Source organism: Podarcis cretensis (assembly GCF_951804945.1).
Source record: "Podarcis cretensis genome assembly, chromosome: 4".
Taxonomy (NCBI): domain Eukaryota; kingdom Metazoa; phylum Chordata; class Lepidosauria; order Squamata; family Lacertidae; genus Podarcis; species Podarcis cretensis.
In genome coordinates, this window is record NC_137173.1 from 4,239,575 (window position 1) to 4,257,766 (window position 18,192).

General features: G+C 48.6%; 1 protein-coding gene and 1 long non-coding RNA gene across 2 annotated transcripts in view; one reads left to right on the forward strand and one right to left on the reverse strand.

The window, feature by feature from the left end:
• Positions 1–47: 47 nt before the first annotated feature.
• The window catches only part of ARRB1 (arrestin beta 1), a 137,926-nt gene continuing 119,781 nt past the window's right edge, over positions 48–18,192 (forward strand). Inside the window, exon 1 of the mRNA XM_079973935.1 lies at positions 48–379. Within this exon, the coding sequence (XP_079830061.1) occupies positions 360–379 (20 nt within the window). The 5' untranslated portion in view covers positions 48–359. The remainder of the gene's footprint in view (positions 380–18,192) is intronic.
• LOC307215480 lies at positions 6,166–7,423 on the reverse strand. Its single transcript, XR_013838522.1, has 2 exons — positions 7,065–7,423; positions 6,166–6,550 (listed from the first exon to the last, which is right to left on the reverse strand). It is a non-coding gene; the product is annotated as an uncharacterized lncRNA (long non-coding RNA).

The window sequence follows — 18,192 nt, forward strand, 5'->3', positions numbered from 1 at the left end:
GCGCCTCCTCCTCCTGCTGCTCGCGAGCGGCCGGTCTCTAAGCGGCGGCGGCGCGGGGGAGGCATGTCAGGGCGTCTCTAAGCGGGCAGCTCCCTCTCCGCCCCCGCGCGGACTCCTGCTGCGAGGCGGGCGCCGCTTCCTCTCCTCTCGCTCCGTGGCTGCGCTGCGCTCTGGCTGCAGCTGGTGGCTCCCGACGCGCAGCATCCGCCGCCGCCGGGCGGAGCTCCGTCCCTGCCCTCCTGCCCGGGCTGCGCAGGCCGGGAGAAGCCGAGCCCCATCGCCCGCCGACAGACGACCGAGGAGCGCGCCCCCGTCTCTCGCTTTCTCCGCGCCCGGCAACAGAGACGCCAGCGGAGGCCATGGGCGACAAAGGCACCCGGTGAGTGCGCCGCGCTCCGCCGAGAGGGAGGTTGGCTGGCTGGCTGGGGGTCTTTCTTGGGTGGAGGGAAATGCGGGTCCGGAGCGGGACTGCGGAGCAGCCGCGCTCGGGACGCGCGTCGGGCGCGTTCTGACGAGCGTTTGCGCCCCGGTATGGGCGACGTGGACCCAGCAGCAGCAAGCCGCGGTGTCTTCCCACCCGGAGGCTGCACGACGGCTCCGGTCACGTTGATGCAGTGTGTGCGGCACGTGTTTTGCTGCGTTCGCACTTGATACACGCGCGCAAAACGTAACGTGTGAAGAGGTGGCGCGGGTGGCGTCGGCTTGAAAAGCGGGCGGGGGGCGTTGGGGACAGCTCGGGACTGATGTAAAAGGGTACCTGGAAAATACGAACAGCTCTGCAGGTGCGTTGCGAAGTAAATCGCGCTGGTTTTGGTGTAGGTTCTTCCTGAGTGAGTGTGTAGCTGCTTTGCAGCCTCGCATGACTAGCACCAAAGAGGTGGGGGGATTCCTGCTTTTATGCAAATTTAAATAACAACAACAACGCCAATTCTCGAGAGAGCCAGAAAAGAAGGTTGGATGGGGCGTCCAGGCTGGTATTCGGAACATAGGAAGTAGCTGCCTTCTGTTGAGTCAGACCCCTGTCCTGCCTAGCTTAGTATTGCCAGCACTGACTGGCAGCAATGACTCTCCTGAGCTTCCTCAGCCCTACCTAGAGATCAAACCTGCCCCCTTTGGCTTGCTCTACGGTTGGGCTGTGGCTTGTCTGCCATGAGGTCAGGAGTCTGTGGCGGGATAGATGCTGCTCATGTGTTTTTCACAGCAGCCACACAACATCATTGGCACAGATTCCAGCCTTTATTCCTTTAACCGGGATTCAGATTTTCTGTTGTTGTTGTTTAGTCGTGTCCGACTCTTCATGACCCCCTGGACCAGAGCACGCCAGGCACTCCTGTCTTCCACTGCCTCCCACAGTTTGGTCAAACTCATGCTGGTAGCTTCGAGAACACTGTCCCACCATCTTGTCCTCTGTCGTCCCCTTCTCCTTGCGCCCTCCATCTTTCCCAACATCAGGGTCTTTTCCAGAGAGTCTTCTCTTCTCATGAGGTGGCTAAAATCTTGGAGCCTCAGCTTCAGGATCTGTCCTTCCAGTGAGCACTCAGGGCTGATTTCCTTCAGAATGGATGCGTTTGGTCTTCTTGCAGTCCATGGGACTCTCAAGAGTCTTCTCCTGATTTTCTGTAGAAAAGATAATAATATATCTATATATATAAAATTGCCCACGACCTGCTGGTGATATTAAGGTCTCTCCCAGAATCCTTCCATGTCTTGTTGGCTGCCAGTTATTTCCCAGCAAGGGGCGAAATGACGTTGCAACTAATTGGGGCTGCATTGGCTCAACAGGCTGAGGCAGGTTGAAGGCTGATGGCTTTTATATCCCTCTGAATCATTTACGTTTTTATTTTTGTGGACCTGGGGCATGATAGTAAAACAGAACCTCCATGTTCAGGGGTAGTATACCACTGGGAGTTGGGGGCAGGGGAGGTCAAGGGAAGTAGTAGTTCTACTCTATTCTCCCCCGGTCAGACCCCACCTGGAGTCCCGTGACCAGTTCTGGGGACCTCAGTTTAAGAAGGAATGTGGGCAGAGGAGGGCAACCAAGGTGATCAAGGGTCTGGAAACCAAGCCTGATGAGGAACGGTTGAAGGAGCTGGGTATGTTTAGCCTGGAAAAGAGGAGACCGAGAGGAGATAGGAGAGCCATCTTCAAATATCTCACGGGCTGTCACATGGAAGAGGGAACAAGCTTGTTTTTCTGCTGCTCTGGAGGGCAGGACTCGAACCCATAACTTCAAGTTACAAGAAAGGAGATTCCGACTATAATAATAATAATAATAATAATAATAATAATAATAATAATTTATTATTTGTACCCTGCCCATCTGGCTGGGTTTCCCCAGCCACTCTGGGCGGCTTCCAACAGAGATGAAAAATACACTAAAATGTCACATATTAAAAACTTCCCTGAACAGGGCTGCCTTCAGATGTTTTCTGAATGTCAGGTAGTTGTCCATCGCCTTGACATCCGATGGGAGGGCATTCCACAGGGCGGGCGCCACCACCGAGAAGGCCCTCTGCCTGGTTCCCTGCAACTTGGCCTCTCGCAGTGAGGGAACCGCCAGAAGGCCCTCGGAGCTGGACCTCAGTGTCTGGGCAGAACGATGGGGGTGGAGACGCTCCTTCAGATATACTGGACCGAGGCCATTTAGGGCTTTAAAGGTCAGCACCAACACTTTGAATTGTGCTCGGAAACGTACTGGGAGCCAATGTAGGTCTTTCAAGACCGGTGTTATATGGTCTCGGCGGCCGCTCCCTGTCATCAGTCTGGCTGCTGCGTTCTGGATTAGTTGTAGTTTCCGGGTCACCTTCAAAGGTAGCCCCACGTAGAGTGCATTGCAGTAATCCAAGCGGGAGATAACCAGAGCATGCACCACTCTGGCGAGACAGTCCGCAGGGAGGTAGGGTCTCAGCCTGCGTACCAGATGGAGCTGGTACACAGCTGCCCTGGACACGGATTTAACCTGTGCCTCCATGGACAGCTATGAGTCCAAAATGACTCCCAGGCTGCGCACCTGGTCCTTCAGGGGCACAGTTACCCCATTCAGGACCAGGGAGTCCTCCACACCAGCCCACCCCCTGTCCCCCCAAAACAGTACTTCTGTCTTGTCAGGATTCAATCTCAATCTGTTAGCCGCCATCCATCCTCCAACCGCCTCCAGACACTCACACAGGACCTTCACCGCCTTCACTGGTTCTGATTTGAAAGAGGGAACAAGCTTGTTTTTCTGCTGCTCTGGAGGGCAGGACTTGAACCCATAACTTCAAGTTACAAGAAAGGAGATTCCGACTAAACATCAGGAAGAACTTTCTGATGCGAAGAGCTGTTTGACAGTGGAACGGTCTCCCTCGGGAGGCGGTGGAGGTTTTTAAGCCGAGGTTGGATATCCGTCTCCCAGGGATTCTTCAGCTGCATTGCAGGGGGTTGGACTAGATGGCCTTTGGGGGGTCCCACCCAATTCTATGAGATGCAGCGTAGAGTGTGGGGTTGCCGCTTGTCAGGTTATCAGACGCAGGCTGGCTGCCTGCCTGCGTTTGGGGCCTGAGTGCTGGACCAGGCGGAGGTTTTTGCGTTTAGCAAGGCTCTTTCTGGCGTGTGTGTGTGTGTGTGTAAATGCAGCCATTTCTCCAGCACGTTCTCAAGTGCCTCTGGTGTGCTGCACCTCTTCCTTGCGAAATGCCTGAGCTGGTGACAGATTGTGCGTTGTTCGGCACGGGGGCTGTGGCAGGGAGGAGAGCCGCTTAAAATTACGGTTGCCTTTGCTGACAGGTTCACTGTGAGCCTCCTTTTCCCAAACCCTAGGAAATAAAACGGTGGCCAAGTTCACGGCGTATTTGGGATTTGTAAAGAAAAATGGATTTGTGTATGGATTTACAGTGCAGTGATCACCATGTCTGCTCAGAATTAATTCCTGCCTAGTTCACAACAAGTAGAGAAGGACATGAGCTGAATGGCTTTCCTTTCCTTTTTTCCCTTTCAAACGCTCCCTGTCTGAAACCCTGGAGAGACAGGGCTGTCAGTCAGTGTAGACAATAATGAACTAGGCAGACCAGTCTGACTCGGCTGCTTCCTAGCCTGGTGCATGAGACTGCATCCTCAGTTTCCAGGGACAGCTCGTTTATCTCCTTATTGCAGGCACCCCCAAACTCGGCCCCCCAGATGTTTTAGGACTACAACTCCCATGTTTTAGGACTACAACTCCCATCATCCCTAGCTAACAGGACCAGTGGTCAGGGATGATGGGAACTGTAGTCCCCAAATATCTGGAGGGCCGAGTTTGGGGGTGCCTGTCTTATTGGTTCCAGTTTTTCTTCTTTGGAAGAGGAGAAATGGATGATTAGAGTATTGGCCCGAATATATGCCTCTCTCCCACCACCCTCAAATTCCGACCGTGAAAAGTTAAAGTGCGGCTTAACTTACAAAAATTGGCTCTTTTACGATATCGCTGCTGAAACAGACATACGGTAAAACGGAACGGGTGTGAGTGCCTGTGGAATTTTAAGGGAGTGGCTTATATTTGGGTATTGTCTTTCTTTCTCTCTCCCCCCCCCCCGAATTTTAAAGGTGCGACTTATATTCGGGTGCGGCCTATATTCGGGCCAATATGGTATTGTTTTTAATCTTCATGGCACTTGGTCGATGGCTGACGAGATTCTCTGGACGCCTTCACGGAAACATTGAAATACCAAACCCAATTCAAAATATAAACACTAAAACCAAGATGACGCCCCAGCCGCTCCCCTTTCTCTCCCCCCACCCCACCTTGGATATATGAGAGGCAGTGTGGCATAGTGGTTAGAGCAGTGGCCCTCAAAGGGTGTGGCAGGGGAGGATGGCAAGTGTAGCGGGAAGATTCAAGGACAATCAAAGAACCATTTAAACATTTCAGTGCAGTAGTATAGTATAGTTAGTATCAAAATTAGTTGTACAGTATTGGATATACAGCCAGAAACATTTTCCACACCTCTCTTCCATAGTGAACGCTAAATACTTCACTTCTGGTCAGTGAGCCACCATATCTGCTAGAGGGCCATGAACATTTGTGTCTGGGGCTTTTAAGAGTCTCCTACTCAGCTACTATTTTCAGCTCTCCTACTCCACTGGAATAAACGAGGGCGTTTTCAATTTCCGAGAGGAGGATGTCGATGTTTGCGAGAGGCAAAGCATCTCTGGGAGGAAGTTCTGCCCTGGGCTCCTGGGAAAACAGGATGCTGGACTTGATGGGCCTGATCCGGCTCTTCTTAACCAGGGGTCAGCAAACTTACCACGCCTCGGGCTGGTGTCTCCAGCTCCGATCGCGCGGAGGGTGGGGGAGCGCATGCCCATATGCTATTTCCGGCACACTTCCAGGTCGGAGGAGCACCGGAAATAGCTTGTGCACATGTGCACGGGCCTCCTCTGACCTGGATGTGCACCGGAAATAACGCTTGCGCATGTGCAAATAACGCTTGTGCATGCGCAAATAACGCTTGCGCATGCGCAAATAACGCTTGCGCATGCGCAAATAACGCTTGCGAATGCACACAAACTATTTCCGGTGCTCCTCTGACTCGGAAGTGGGCAGCCGCGCAGCATCGGTAAGAGCGGGCGGCGGGGTTCACTGCAGGCCGGGTAAACGAGTCCCTTGGGCCTTATCCGGCCCACAGGCCTTAGCTTGGGGACCACTGCTCTTAACTGATGGTAGCAAATTCCATTGAGCTTTCCCTTTCGCCTGGTCCTGTGTCTTCCATCATCGGGGTCCCTGGCTGTAGCCTGTCGTGCCAGTGTTGCAACCCAGGATTGATTCTGGGGTACACAACCTGCTTGGTTGGCACCCTAACACCATAAGGAAAGCTTTGCTGGATCAAACCAAAAGCCCGTCTAGTCCACATATTGATTGTTTGGAGTTTTCTTTTGCAATTGGACCAGATTGTGCTGAATTGCATTGTGTGTGTGTGTGTGTGTGTGTGTGTGTGTGTACACAATGTCGTCTCCAGCGATCTTCCTCCCATCTAGCTCCTCCTGCTTCTAAAACCTTCGGCAGATCAGAGGCCTTTACGTTTGCCTCTTGTAGCGTCTGAGCTTATTCTCACAAATCCTAAACCTGCTTCAAGCCCGGAGCCTGGGATTTGTGATGAACTGGTGAATCTGAAACAAGTCTTTGTGAAAACCAGTTTAGGTAACTTCCACTTTCATTGCCATCGTTATTTATTTGTATGTTGCCTTTCCATAGTTAAACGAGGCTCAAGGCTGCTCGCAATGGAAAAAAGATTTACATAATTGCAAAAATATAACAAAAGTAGTCATCAGTGGGGCTGGGCGATATGTCATGCAAAACAGGTTTAAAGTCCATATTGCGATGTCGGTTTCAGAATTTTTGTCCTGGCGACGTATCATGAATCATAATGTGTGTGTGTATGTGTTCTGTGCAAAAATCATAATATGGGAAAAACCGTGCAGCCAGGCTGTGCCTCTGTGTAGCTCCATCTTTATACTGATACATCATGATGTCTGAAATACCGTGACTTTTAGCTGGTGCTATATCGCAATGTTGAAAACCAGATATTGCTCAGCCCTAGGCGCTGTGGGTTAAAGCCTCAGCGCCTAGGACTTGCCGATCGAAAGGTCGGCGGTTCGAATCCCTGCGGCGGGGTGCGCTCCCGCTGCTCGGTCCCAGCGCCTGCCAACCTAGCAGTTCGAAAGCACCTCCGGGTGCAAGTAGATAAATAGGGACCGCTTACCAGCGGGAAGGTAAACGGCGTTTCCGTGTGCGGCTCTGGCTCTGGCTCTGGCACTGGCCAGAGCAGCGATGTCACGCTGGCCACATGACCCGGAAGTGTCTCCAGACAGCGCTGGCCCCTGGCCTCTTAAGTGAGATGGGCGCACAACCCCAGAGTCTGTCAAGACTGGCCCGTACGGGCAGGGGTACCTTTACCTTTTTAGTCATCAACAATAAATAAAAATACCTCAGTAAGCGTACAGTAAAACTGAACCACCTTCACCTAACTCGTAATCAGGCTTGGCAATAACAATTCAAAAATAGAATACCATCAACAGCAAAAATTAAGCACCTCCAAAATTAAACCCACCGAGTGTTGGCTTTGCAACTGGAACGCCCGAGAGCCTCTCCTAGGCGTTGCCAACATCCCTTTGCCGCGCAGCCGTCAACACGCATGGTGCTCTGCTGTGGCCGCCCAGTGCTCTTTCTCATTACTTACGGCCTTTGTAAACACTCTCGCCTTGATCTCTCCGCCACCGAGCCATGTTTGTTTTCCAGCTCCCTAGCAGCGTTTCCCAAACATGAGGGGGGACGAGGGAGGTCGCGCATTCTGCTGCCACGCAGGCTGTGTTCCCTACGTTTCCCGGCAGAGCAGAGCAGCGTGGCGAACCCCGAGAACCAGAAGAAGTTCAGGAGAGCCTGGCTGCTGGATTGAGCCCACCGGGATCTGGTTCTCGCAGTGGCGACCCACGTCGGGGAGACTGCAGGCAGGATCCGAGCTCAGCGGCAGTGCTCTAAAGAAAATCCTTTGTGCAGCGCACCGTTAAACTCTGGAACTCACTTCTGTAGGAAGCAGCAATGGCCGACAACTTGGATAATAATAATAATAATAATAATAATAATAATAATAATAATAATAATAATAATTTATTATTTGTACCCTGCCCATCTGCCTGGGTTTCCCCAGCCACTCTGGGCGGCTTCCAACAAAGATTTAAAAATACATTAAAATGCCACACATTAAAAACTTCCCTGAACAGGGCTGCCTTCAGATGTCTTCTAACTGTCAGATAGTTGTTTGTCTCTTTGACATCTGATGGGAGGGCGTTCCACAGGGCGGGCGCCACCACCAAGAAGGCCCTCTGCCTGGTTCCCAGCAACCTCGCTTCTCGCAATGAGGGAACCACCAGAAGACCCTCGGAGCTGGACGTCCGTGTCTGGGCTGGACGATGGGTGTGGAGACACTGCTGCAGGGATAGTGGGCCGAGAGCCACTTAGATACAGTCATACCTCAGGTCAAATGTGCTTCAGGTTGTGCATTTTCAGGTTGCGTCCCCCAGCGACCCAGAAGTAATGGAGCGCTTTACTTCCGGGTTTTACCACTTGCGCATGCGCAGACGCTCAAAATGACGTCATGCGCATGCGCAGAAGCGGCAGAACACTTGCAGATGCACAGTTGCGTCTTACATTTTATCAGGATGCAAACGGGGCTCCGGAATGGATCCTGTTCGCATCCAGAGTACACCACTGTACTCTAATGGGTATCTCGTTGGCCACTGTGACAACAGGCTGCCAGAGTAGACCGTTGGCTTGTTCTAGCATTCTCATTTTATTTCCTTATGATGTTCAGGCCAAACACTATTCTGTTGTAAGCTCACACTTGTGGAAAAGCTGTCTCTTTCTCCTCCTCAAAAGGGGCCACCATGTTGAGTCTTTTCTCAAGCACTGTTGAGTGCGGGTTGCTGCAAGGAAAGGAGGTTCACCATGGCAGAGCTGGGCCTAAGAACAGAAGAAGAGGCTGCCGGGTCAGGATTTGAACCCGAGACCTCCTGCCCCTGAGCTACTGCCTTCGCATGCCCATTCCTCCTCCTTTTTACCCTTTGCACATCCAGCAATGCCAGCTGCTGCAACGTGCCCAAGCATTGCGCTGAAATGTTGAGCGGCTTGGATTTCCTTCTCCATTCAGTGTGTTCAAAGGAAATCGATGAAATCGCTTTAATATTCTGCTCTTGCCACATGGAAAGAAATAAAAAACCCCATAAATCTTCGAAACGGAGATCAAACAAACACCACTCAATTATCGGCGACTAAATAGAGTGATCCTTAGCTATGGAGCATCTCAGACGCGTGCCTAACAAGCTCGTTAGTTCCTGAGCCTAACCAGAGTGGCTGGCAGTGGTGAACTACCATGGCAGGGCAGGTGAGGCAGAGAGGCATCGGTGGAATAAGCTTTTGTGGTTCCAACTCTGGGGCGAGAACGATGACACCTGTGGCTCAGGGTTCATTTGTGACCTCTCCCCCCGCCCTTAATGATCATCATCACCATCATAATTTTATTATTCACATTCTTTCCATGTGGCTGCGTTGCCCCAGCCACTCTGGGCGGCTTCCAACACATATAAAAACATAAGAGAACAGGCATAGGCAAACTCGGCCTTCCAGATGTTTTGGGACTACAACTCCCATCATCCCTGACCACTGGTCCTGTTAGCTAGGGATCATGGGAGTTGTCGTCCCAAAAGATCTGGAGAGCCGAGTTTGCCTATGCCTGTAATAGAACATTAAAAAGCTTCCCTATACAGGGCTGCCTTCAGATGTCTTCTGAAAGTCAGTTAGTTTGGGGTTTTTTTGACATTAGGAGGGTGCCACCACCGAGAAGGCCCTCTGCCTGCTTCCCTGTAACCCTCACAGTGAGGGAACTGCCAGAAGGCCACTCTGGCCAGCTCTCAACAGAATTAAAAGCACAATAAAACATCAAACATTAAAAACTTCCCTAAACAGGGCTGCCTTCAGACGTCTTCTAAAAGTCAGATAGTTGTTTATTTCTTTGAAATCTGATGGGAGGACATTCCACAGGGTGGGCGCCACCACTGAGAAGGCCCTCTTCCTCGTTCCCTGTAACCTCACTTCTTGCAGGGAGGGAACCACCAGAAAGCCCTTGGAGCTGGACCTCCATGTCCGGGCAGAATGATGGGTGCCAATGAAGGTCTTTCAGGTGTTATGTGGTCTTGGCGGCCGCTCCCAGTCACCAGTCTAGCTGCTGCATTCTGGATCAATTGCAGTTTCCAAGTCACCTTCAAAGGTAGCCCCACGTAGAGCGCATTGCAGTAGTCCAGGTGGGAGATAACCAGAGCACGTCACTGCCTCTCAGCCTAACCTACCTCACAGGGCTGTCGTGGGAATTAAATGAGGAAGGCGAGAACCGCTTGGTCTGCCAAGGTCTTTGGAAAGGTGGAATGTGGAGGCAAAAAATGAATCACACTATCTGGAGATTCAAGTGGTGCGGTCACTGGGCTGTACCACTTCACGTTAGACGCTCCTGCTTGCCCAGGAAAAATCCTTCACATACCTTGTGAGTTCGTTGGTGGAGGGAATGGTTCTGATCTGCTTTTGTCCTGACACAATAGCTTCATATCTGCAGGGACTTAAAAGAATTATGCAAGGCCACTTTTAGCATGTAACGTTGCTGGCATGAATAGTGTTGCCTTTTCAGCTCTAAGCACGAGTGGTATGAAAGGATGGTTGAGAGGCGTGAATGCCTCACTTGCGTTTTCTTGAGTACACAACTTAGGGACCTCTCCCGATGCGTTAAGATGAGGTCACAAAATAAGGTGCAGCTGTTTTAGCGTACCTGAAGGTAATGGCTTGTGAAGATTGCATTTCAAACCATGGCTTTTTAAAAAATCACATCGTTCATATTTGTTGTTGCAGATTGAATGCCCTTTGGGGCAGGATTTCCCACACTCCCCACCCAAACACTTTCATTGCGTGTATAGCATATCATGCAGGTTACATGTGACATCGGCTGGAAGCATCCGTTTCAGCTGTACGCATGGGAGAAACATAAAAAACCGGTTACTAAAGTTGATACAGTGGTTATTATTGTTGTTTAGTTGTTTAGTCGTGTCCGACTCTTCGCAACCCCATGGACCAGAGCACGCCAGGCACTCCTGTCCTCCACTGCCTCCCGCAGTTTGGTCAAACTCATGCTGGTAGCTTCGAGAACACCGTCCAACCACCTCGTCCTCTGTCGTCCCCTTCTCCTTGTGCCCTCCATCTTTCCCAACATCAGGGTCTTTTCCAGGGAGTCTTCTCTTCTCATGAGGTGGCCAAAGTCTTGGAGCCTCAGCTTCAGGATCTGTCCTTCCAGTGAGCACTCAGGGCTGATTTCCTTCAGAATGGAGAGGTTTGATCTTCTTGCAGTCCATGGGACTCTCAAGAGTCTCCTCCAGCACCAGAATTCAAAAGCATCAATTCTTCGGCGATCAGCCTTCTTTATGGTCCAGCTCTCACTTCCATACATCACTACTGGGAATATACAGTGGTACCTCGGGTTATGTACTTAGTTCGTTCTGGAAGTCCGTTCTTAACCTGAAACTGTTCTTAACCTGAGGTACCACTTTAGCTAATGGGGCCTCCCGCTGCCGCTGCGCCTCCGGACCATGATTTCTGTTCTCATCCTGAAGCAAAGTTCTTAACCTGAGGTACTATTTCTGGGGTTAGCAGAGTCTGTAACCTGAAGCGTCTGTAACCCGAGGTACCACTGTAAGTAGCACAAGACATGGAGTGCTGAAACCAAATAATAATCCAGACCTATGGAAAGGCAGTGGCAGAATTTATTGTTTTAATTGTGCATGGAGCGCTGTGCCCTGATGGCGATATGTAGATAAATGTTAACAATACTAAAATAAAAACGTGATTGTATGTGCCTGTTCCCTTTTTCTCCAAAATGGTTCCTTCTGTATTGCTTACTTCGTTAACTGTTCTTTGTGACCACGACCAAACAGGGATTCATTCCCCCCCCCTTTTTTTAGACATAGCTATCTAGATTTCCTGCCCTGCAGTCTTCCCCAACCTGGTGCCCTCCTTCTGTCTTGAACCACAACTGCTGCTTAAAAATATACAAGAACAGAAGGAGCTGCTTTTTGCCGACTCCATTTTGTCTACTCTGTCTGGCAGTGGCTCTCCAGGGTTACAGGCAAGAGCTTTTGCCAGCCCTGCCTGGAGACACCGGGAATTGAACCCATACCTTCTGCATGCAAGGCAGACGCTGAGCTGGACTCTCCCTCCCTGGAGCTGTGCAATATATTTGCAGGCCGATTGTGCCATGTTCACTTCTAAGCTTCTCAGCATTTGCGTCAAAATTTGGATAGGTCTTCAGAGGTAAAGGTTCTGTTTCCGCACAGAGAGTGTGTGTGTGGGGGGGAGAGATTGCTGCCTGCTTCCCATAATCCACTTGCATGCTGGGAACAAAACATGATGTTCAGCTTCGCTTGGAAAGTTCAGAAATGTCAAAAGCTCTCTTCTTCAGGGAGGAGAGAGGAGCGAATTGATTTCCCCCAGTGCTGTTCCTCAGTTAACTAACTCTGAGCCGCACACTACCTGTGTGTGTGTAGGAACATCTCATTGCTGATATGCAAAATTTTACATGTTCTTTGTTTTTTCCCATATAGCAAGGCATTTTTCGTCTTGTTTTCAAAGTCTCTGAGTAAGCCAGCTTGAGGCAGGCTTGAGATGTGTCATCTTTGCTACTTCAGGCAAGCAGTGTTAGAAACTCAGATATAGAAGCTAGGCACCAAATAAACCAGGGTTACAGTCCACCCTAAGCCAGGGTTGCTTGGGACATGGGTGGCGCTGTGGTTTAAACCACTGAGCCTCTTGGGCTTGCCAATCAGAAGGTTGGCGGTTCGAATCCCCGTGGCGGGGTGAGCTCCCATTGTTCGGTCCCTGCTCCTGCCAACCTAGCAGTTTGAAAGCACAAAGTGCAAGTAGATAAATAGGTACTGCTCCGGCGGGAAGGTAAACGGTGTTTCCATGTGCTGCTCTGGTTCGCCAGAAGTGGCTTAGTCATGCTGGCCACATGACCCGGAAGCTGTACGCCGGCTCCCTCGGCCAGTAAAGCGAGATGAGCACCGCAACCCCAGAATCGTCCGCGACTGGACCTAATGGTCAGGGCTCCCTTTACCTTTAAGCCAGGTTTACAGTGACTAAATGACAAAAAACAGTCCTCCTTAGATTGGGGTTACGGTCCCCCTCAAACCAGGGTTACAGTCCTCCTTAAACCAGGGTTACAGTTGTCAAAACAGAATGCCTAATTGCCATTTTGGGGCAAGACAGTTCTAAAGTCTTATTTTTCAAAGGGTTGACTGGCTGTGATTGATTCACAGTTGAACATCTGGCTAGTTCAGGTGATAACCTCGGTTAAGAACTTTGAGAACTTAAAGAAGAAAAGTCCCCCGATCCAGGGGAAGTCCACACATCTAGTGGCTTATTCCGGGCGTGTGTTGTTGTTTTTTAAAAATGATGGCACGGACCATTCATAACGTAAATATCGAGGGCAGGGGGCTGGGAAACCCAAAGGCAAGCAAGCCATCGAGATACCTGACTGGCCACCTTAGGGCTTGATGGCCCCTGGCTGTTTTCCAGCGGGGCTCCTTGACAAGGAAGCCAGAATAGAAGTGCATTTGTTGGGACGGTGAAGGGAAGCTCCTATGTGGAGCCTAAGCAACTGCTTTGAGCCAAATGGCGGCTCTGCTCCTGTTATGTACTGAAGTTCTCACCCTGGGCGAGGCAGGGGAATACTGTAGATAGTTCAGGTCCACATATGCAAATAAGGGATCGAAAGTGACGTTCAGTGATTGGATAGTTACAGAAAGTTGTTACAGTTACGTTGTACTGGAGCTCTATATAAGCAGGCTGGCTGAACCCTTCAGTTCAGTTCTGTTCTGACCTGTGAATAAACAAGAGCTGTTTGCCACCCGGGAAGAATGGCAGATGAAGGTGATGGACTATATGGAACTGGCGGAAATGACTGGCAGAATCCGAGACCAAGGAGAAGAGTTGGTGGAAGAAGATTGGAAGAAATTTAAAGTTTATATACAGAAACATTGTAAAATTAAGGAATGTTAGAAGGATGTTGGAATGAAGTAATGTGGTTTTAGCAGAAATGATATAAAGGATTAAGTAAAAATGGATTGTTAATTGGTGAAAGAACAGAACGTAAAATCATAGTATATTAAGATAAATCATTAGGATAGAAATAAAGATGGAAAGGATTTGCTGAAATATTTAATTGAATTAGAATACAAAAAAGGGAGGTGTGAGGAGGTCAAGGAAATAAGCAAAGGAAAGAAAGTTATGTAAAGGATTGATTTGTTTTTGTTTTTTTAATTATCTGCATCTTTTTTTCTGTTTCCCCCCCCCCTCATTTTTGTATTGCTTTGTATTTTTTTCTGTTTAAATATGTTCCTTATTTTTTCTTTTTGTAACCTTTAAAATCTCAATAAAAATCTATTGAAAAAAATAAATAAACAAGAGCTGTTTGGAGAATCACTGTGTCAACTGATATGTTCACCCACAACAGGGGAAACTGTAGATAGTTCAGTACATAACAGCTCCCCCTTAGCGTTTGATGTTTGTCCAGTGCAGGGGTTGGCAACCTAAGGCCCATGGGCCACAAGCGGCCCACAGGGTTTTTTTAACCAGCCCACGAGCCGCCCCCGAACTGGGCCGCCTGCTTGGTGAGTCCTTGCTTGCTGTGCTAAATCAGTGCAGCACAGCACGGGGACTCGCTTCCGCGGCACCGGAAATCACGTCTGTGCAGATGCCGGAAATCGCGTCTGCCTGGCGTGCTCTGGTCCATGGGGTCACAAAGAGTCGGACACGACTAAACAACAACAACAATATGATTTAAATTTCTAATAAAAAATATTTTTTTTAAAAAATCACTTCTGCGCAGATGCAGATGCCAGAAATCACGGGCGTGTGTGCAATCCAGCCCACGGAGAGATCTCTGCTGGAGTGAACCGGCCCAGGCGAGGTCAACCTTGCTGACCCCTGGTCCAGTGCAGCCGTCCTGGCTGCCGTCCAGGGAATGTGAAGAGGAAGGCAGCTCCGAGCGTTGCAGAGATGACCCTGCTGTTTGGGACCGGGGTGAACTTTTCAAAAGCTTCCCTTCGGCCGGATCCTTGCAAATTCAGAATCCCTGGGGGAATTGGCTTTGCTGGGAGTTTTGCTTGTTTCCGAGAAGGAAGCGGCAGCTTTCTGGGAAAAGCAATTTGCTCTTTGCTGCTTGATTGGAAGACCGAACCAGAGGCTCCAAACATTTCTGCAGGGCCTTTTTGGGTCTCAGTGCCAGGCGAGAAATACGGGGCGAGGAAAACAACACAGCGCTAACATTTCAAGAAAGGCTGACCTCTGTGAGAGATCTGCTATCGTGTCACTAATATCCACTAACAATGGGCCGTCCTAATAGTTTGTGCTTTAAAATGTTGAGTGGGAAGTTCTTCCGCGCACTGAAAATAATGGGAGAAGGTGCAAGGAAGTGGGGTCATTTTTGGTTAGATTTGGCTACTCAGATATCTGGAATGCTGATGTGTTTTTAGCTTATTTCTGCTTTTAAGTTTTGAATTTTTAAATTTTTTTTATTGAAAAGTAAGTATGGAATTGTAAGTGCACAAGGTAAAATAGGAAGTGCAAACAATAATTAAAAAATAAACACCCATGTAAACAAACAAACGGAAAACCTAAACTTTACATGATGGTTATTGTAGTTAACCTAAACTTAACCTAATACACTGTTTATAAAAATGAATTCCAATTTTAATGGCATTTGGAATTCACTTTTTGAATGTTTTTGTTGTTTTTACTAACAATTGCATTGTTTTACTCTTTTTGTAAACTTGAGAAATTTGGGTTGTAAACCGCTTTGAGGTTTGTTTGTTTTAACGATCAAGCTGTACATAAATTTTGTAAAGAAATCATGTTCTTGTGCGTCTCCCATTCATTTCTATGGAGGTTTTGCTGAAAAAGTTCCTGTTTCCTTGGTTAAAAGGGTTTTTTTAAAAAAAGAAAATTCAGTTTTAAAACTTACCTAGCGAGACTATTTTTTAAAAAACACGATGACAATTTTTTGAGCATTTATCCTGATCTGTTTTCACCAAGCTTGCAGGAGGTCAGACGATGTCTGCTATTTACTGAGCGTTCATTCTTATATGTTTGCAGGGAGGTTACACACTGTTGCACCAAACCATTGTTATTGCACACTTTAAAGTGCTGTTTCCCATCGCTTTACTGCAAGGAATTCGAGCTTTCAGGGGATCGGGTTTGCTATGCAAGAGTGCCAAATGGACTTCAATTCCAGTACAGTTGTACCTTGGTTCTCAGACGCCTTGGTTCTCAAACGGCAAAAATCCGGAAGTGTGTGTTCTGGTTTTCGAACGTTTTCCGGAAGCCGAATATCAGATGTGGCTGTCGGCTATTGTTTCCAGGGCGCCTGCACCAATCAGAAGCTGTGCCTTGGTTTTCGGACATTTCGGAAGTCAAACGGACTTCTGGAACAGATTAAGTTTGGCGCTTTTGTTTTTATTATTTATTTTGTGCTTTTGTTTTTGTGGCCTTTTCGGTTAATTTGTTTTTGTGGCTGTGTGGAACCCAGTTCAGCTACTGATTGATTTCCTGATTGACTGAGGAAATGGATAAAAGCCCCCCACCCAAACAATGACTGTCATTTAATTTTAATTTTTATCATCTACAATACTGTCTTATTTATTTTATAGTACAGTACATTGATTATTACTTTCATTTAATGGATCAGTGGTCTCATTAGATAGTAAAATCCATGTTAAATTGCTGTTTTAGGGGTTGCTTTTAAAAGTCAGGAACGGATTAATCTGTTTTGCATTACTTTCTATGGGAAAGCACGCCTTGGTTTTGGAACGCTTTGGTTTTGGAATGGATTTCCAGAACGGATTAAGTTTGAGAACCAAGGCACCATTGTATGTGACTGAATCAGACCTGAAAATAGCATCAGCCCCCCAAAATAATAATAATAGTAGTAGTAATAATAATAATAAATTTTAAAAAAAATGTTTTTGTCACTCTTTATGCTGCGTCATGAAGAGCTTCAAGTCACTCAACAGCTCCCAGCATTTTGGATGCTGCCTAATCCAAGAACTGGCAGCCATCACCCTGTTTTGCTGCTTCTCGTTTTCTCTGCGACACCATCTGCTTCTCCCCCCCCAAAAAAAACCCCGAGTGAATCTGCTGAATATTTAGGTTTCCTGGCTGACATTGCCCTTGGCTCTCCCCCCTCCCCCATCCTTTCTTTCTTTCCAGCTCTTGGACCCTGGAGAAAAGGCACTTTGACATTAAAAATCTTCTTCTGAGCCTCGAGGGTTGCTATTTATCCGAGACATTTCTGAGCAGAAAAACCTTCCGATTGGGATGTTGACAGATCCAAGGATTTGCTAGGTTAGAGTGTTCTGCTCTTGGGCGACATCAGCCTTTCTTCCTGGATTTATGCAGCCTGTGTTGTGTTCTCGGTGTCAGAAACTCCTTGCTTCCTTATCTGCCGAGATTCCTGGCGTTTCTCGTCGCTCAGACTGTGCAAAACTCGGCCCGCTTCATTCGTCTCCAAGGGAGCGTTGGCTGCTTTGCTGACCTGCCCCCCTGCACACAGCATAAATCAGGACGGGGCCTTTTGCTCCCGGGGTCTCATGTCCCTCCTTTCTTTAGCACCCTCTGCTCATCACGTCCTGCCTTGCGTTGCCAGGACGGATCTAGAAATGCAAAAAACGTTATCTGCCCTGCCTGCCTGCCTTTGCAAGGCACCAGCCGAATCGTAAAGCTGAGGTTTTGCGCCAGGGGACCCAAACGCTGCGCCAAGCAAAGTGGTTCGCTCACATATATTTTCCTAGCCTCTGCATAATTCATCCTGCATCTGTGTCACTCGTGCGGGGAGAGATTTGGTTTTGCAGGGCCTTGACGCCTCCCAGCCTTTTGCTTTATGTTCAGGCCTGGAGAACAAGCTGTGCGCTGTTTTAAACTGGCACCTTACAATTCCTTAGAATCTTAAGGGTTGGGAAGGGATCCCATCAGGTCATCTAGTCCAGCCCCAGCTGCCGTCTCAGGGAGCTCACGGCTCCAGCACGCTGGATCTGTCACCACCCAGCCTCTGCGTAAAACCCTCTAGCAAATGAAAGTCCACCATCTTCGAAGGCAGCAGTTCTTACTGTGGCTTTTTAAAAAAAAAAAAAAAAAATTGGTGTCCTGCTTTGATTCCCCTGCCCACATGTTTTACATCGTTCTTTTTGCACTCTAGAAATTCTAACTTAAATTTTTTAAAGTGGGTATTTAGTTCCTATTTTTAAAAGACATCTGAAGGCAGCCCTGTTTAGGGAAGTTTTTAATATTTAATGCTGTATTGTTTTTAACACTCGATTGGGAGCTGCCCAGAGTGGCTGGGGAAACTCAGCCAGATGGGCGGGGTATAAATAATGAATTATTATTATTATTATTATTATGACATATTCCAGGGGCTGGGAAGCTGGGGTCCGGGGGCCCAAATTTAGCCCTTCTTCCTGGACTCTCTATCAGGGCCTTGGAACCAGTGTTAGAAACTCAGGTGTTTAAGATAGGCTCCAAAACAGAATGCCTAGTTAGTTGGGACGCAGGTGGCGCTGTGGGTTAAAGCCTCAGCTCCTAGGGCTTGCCGATCG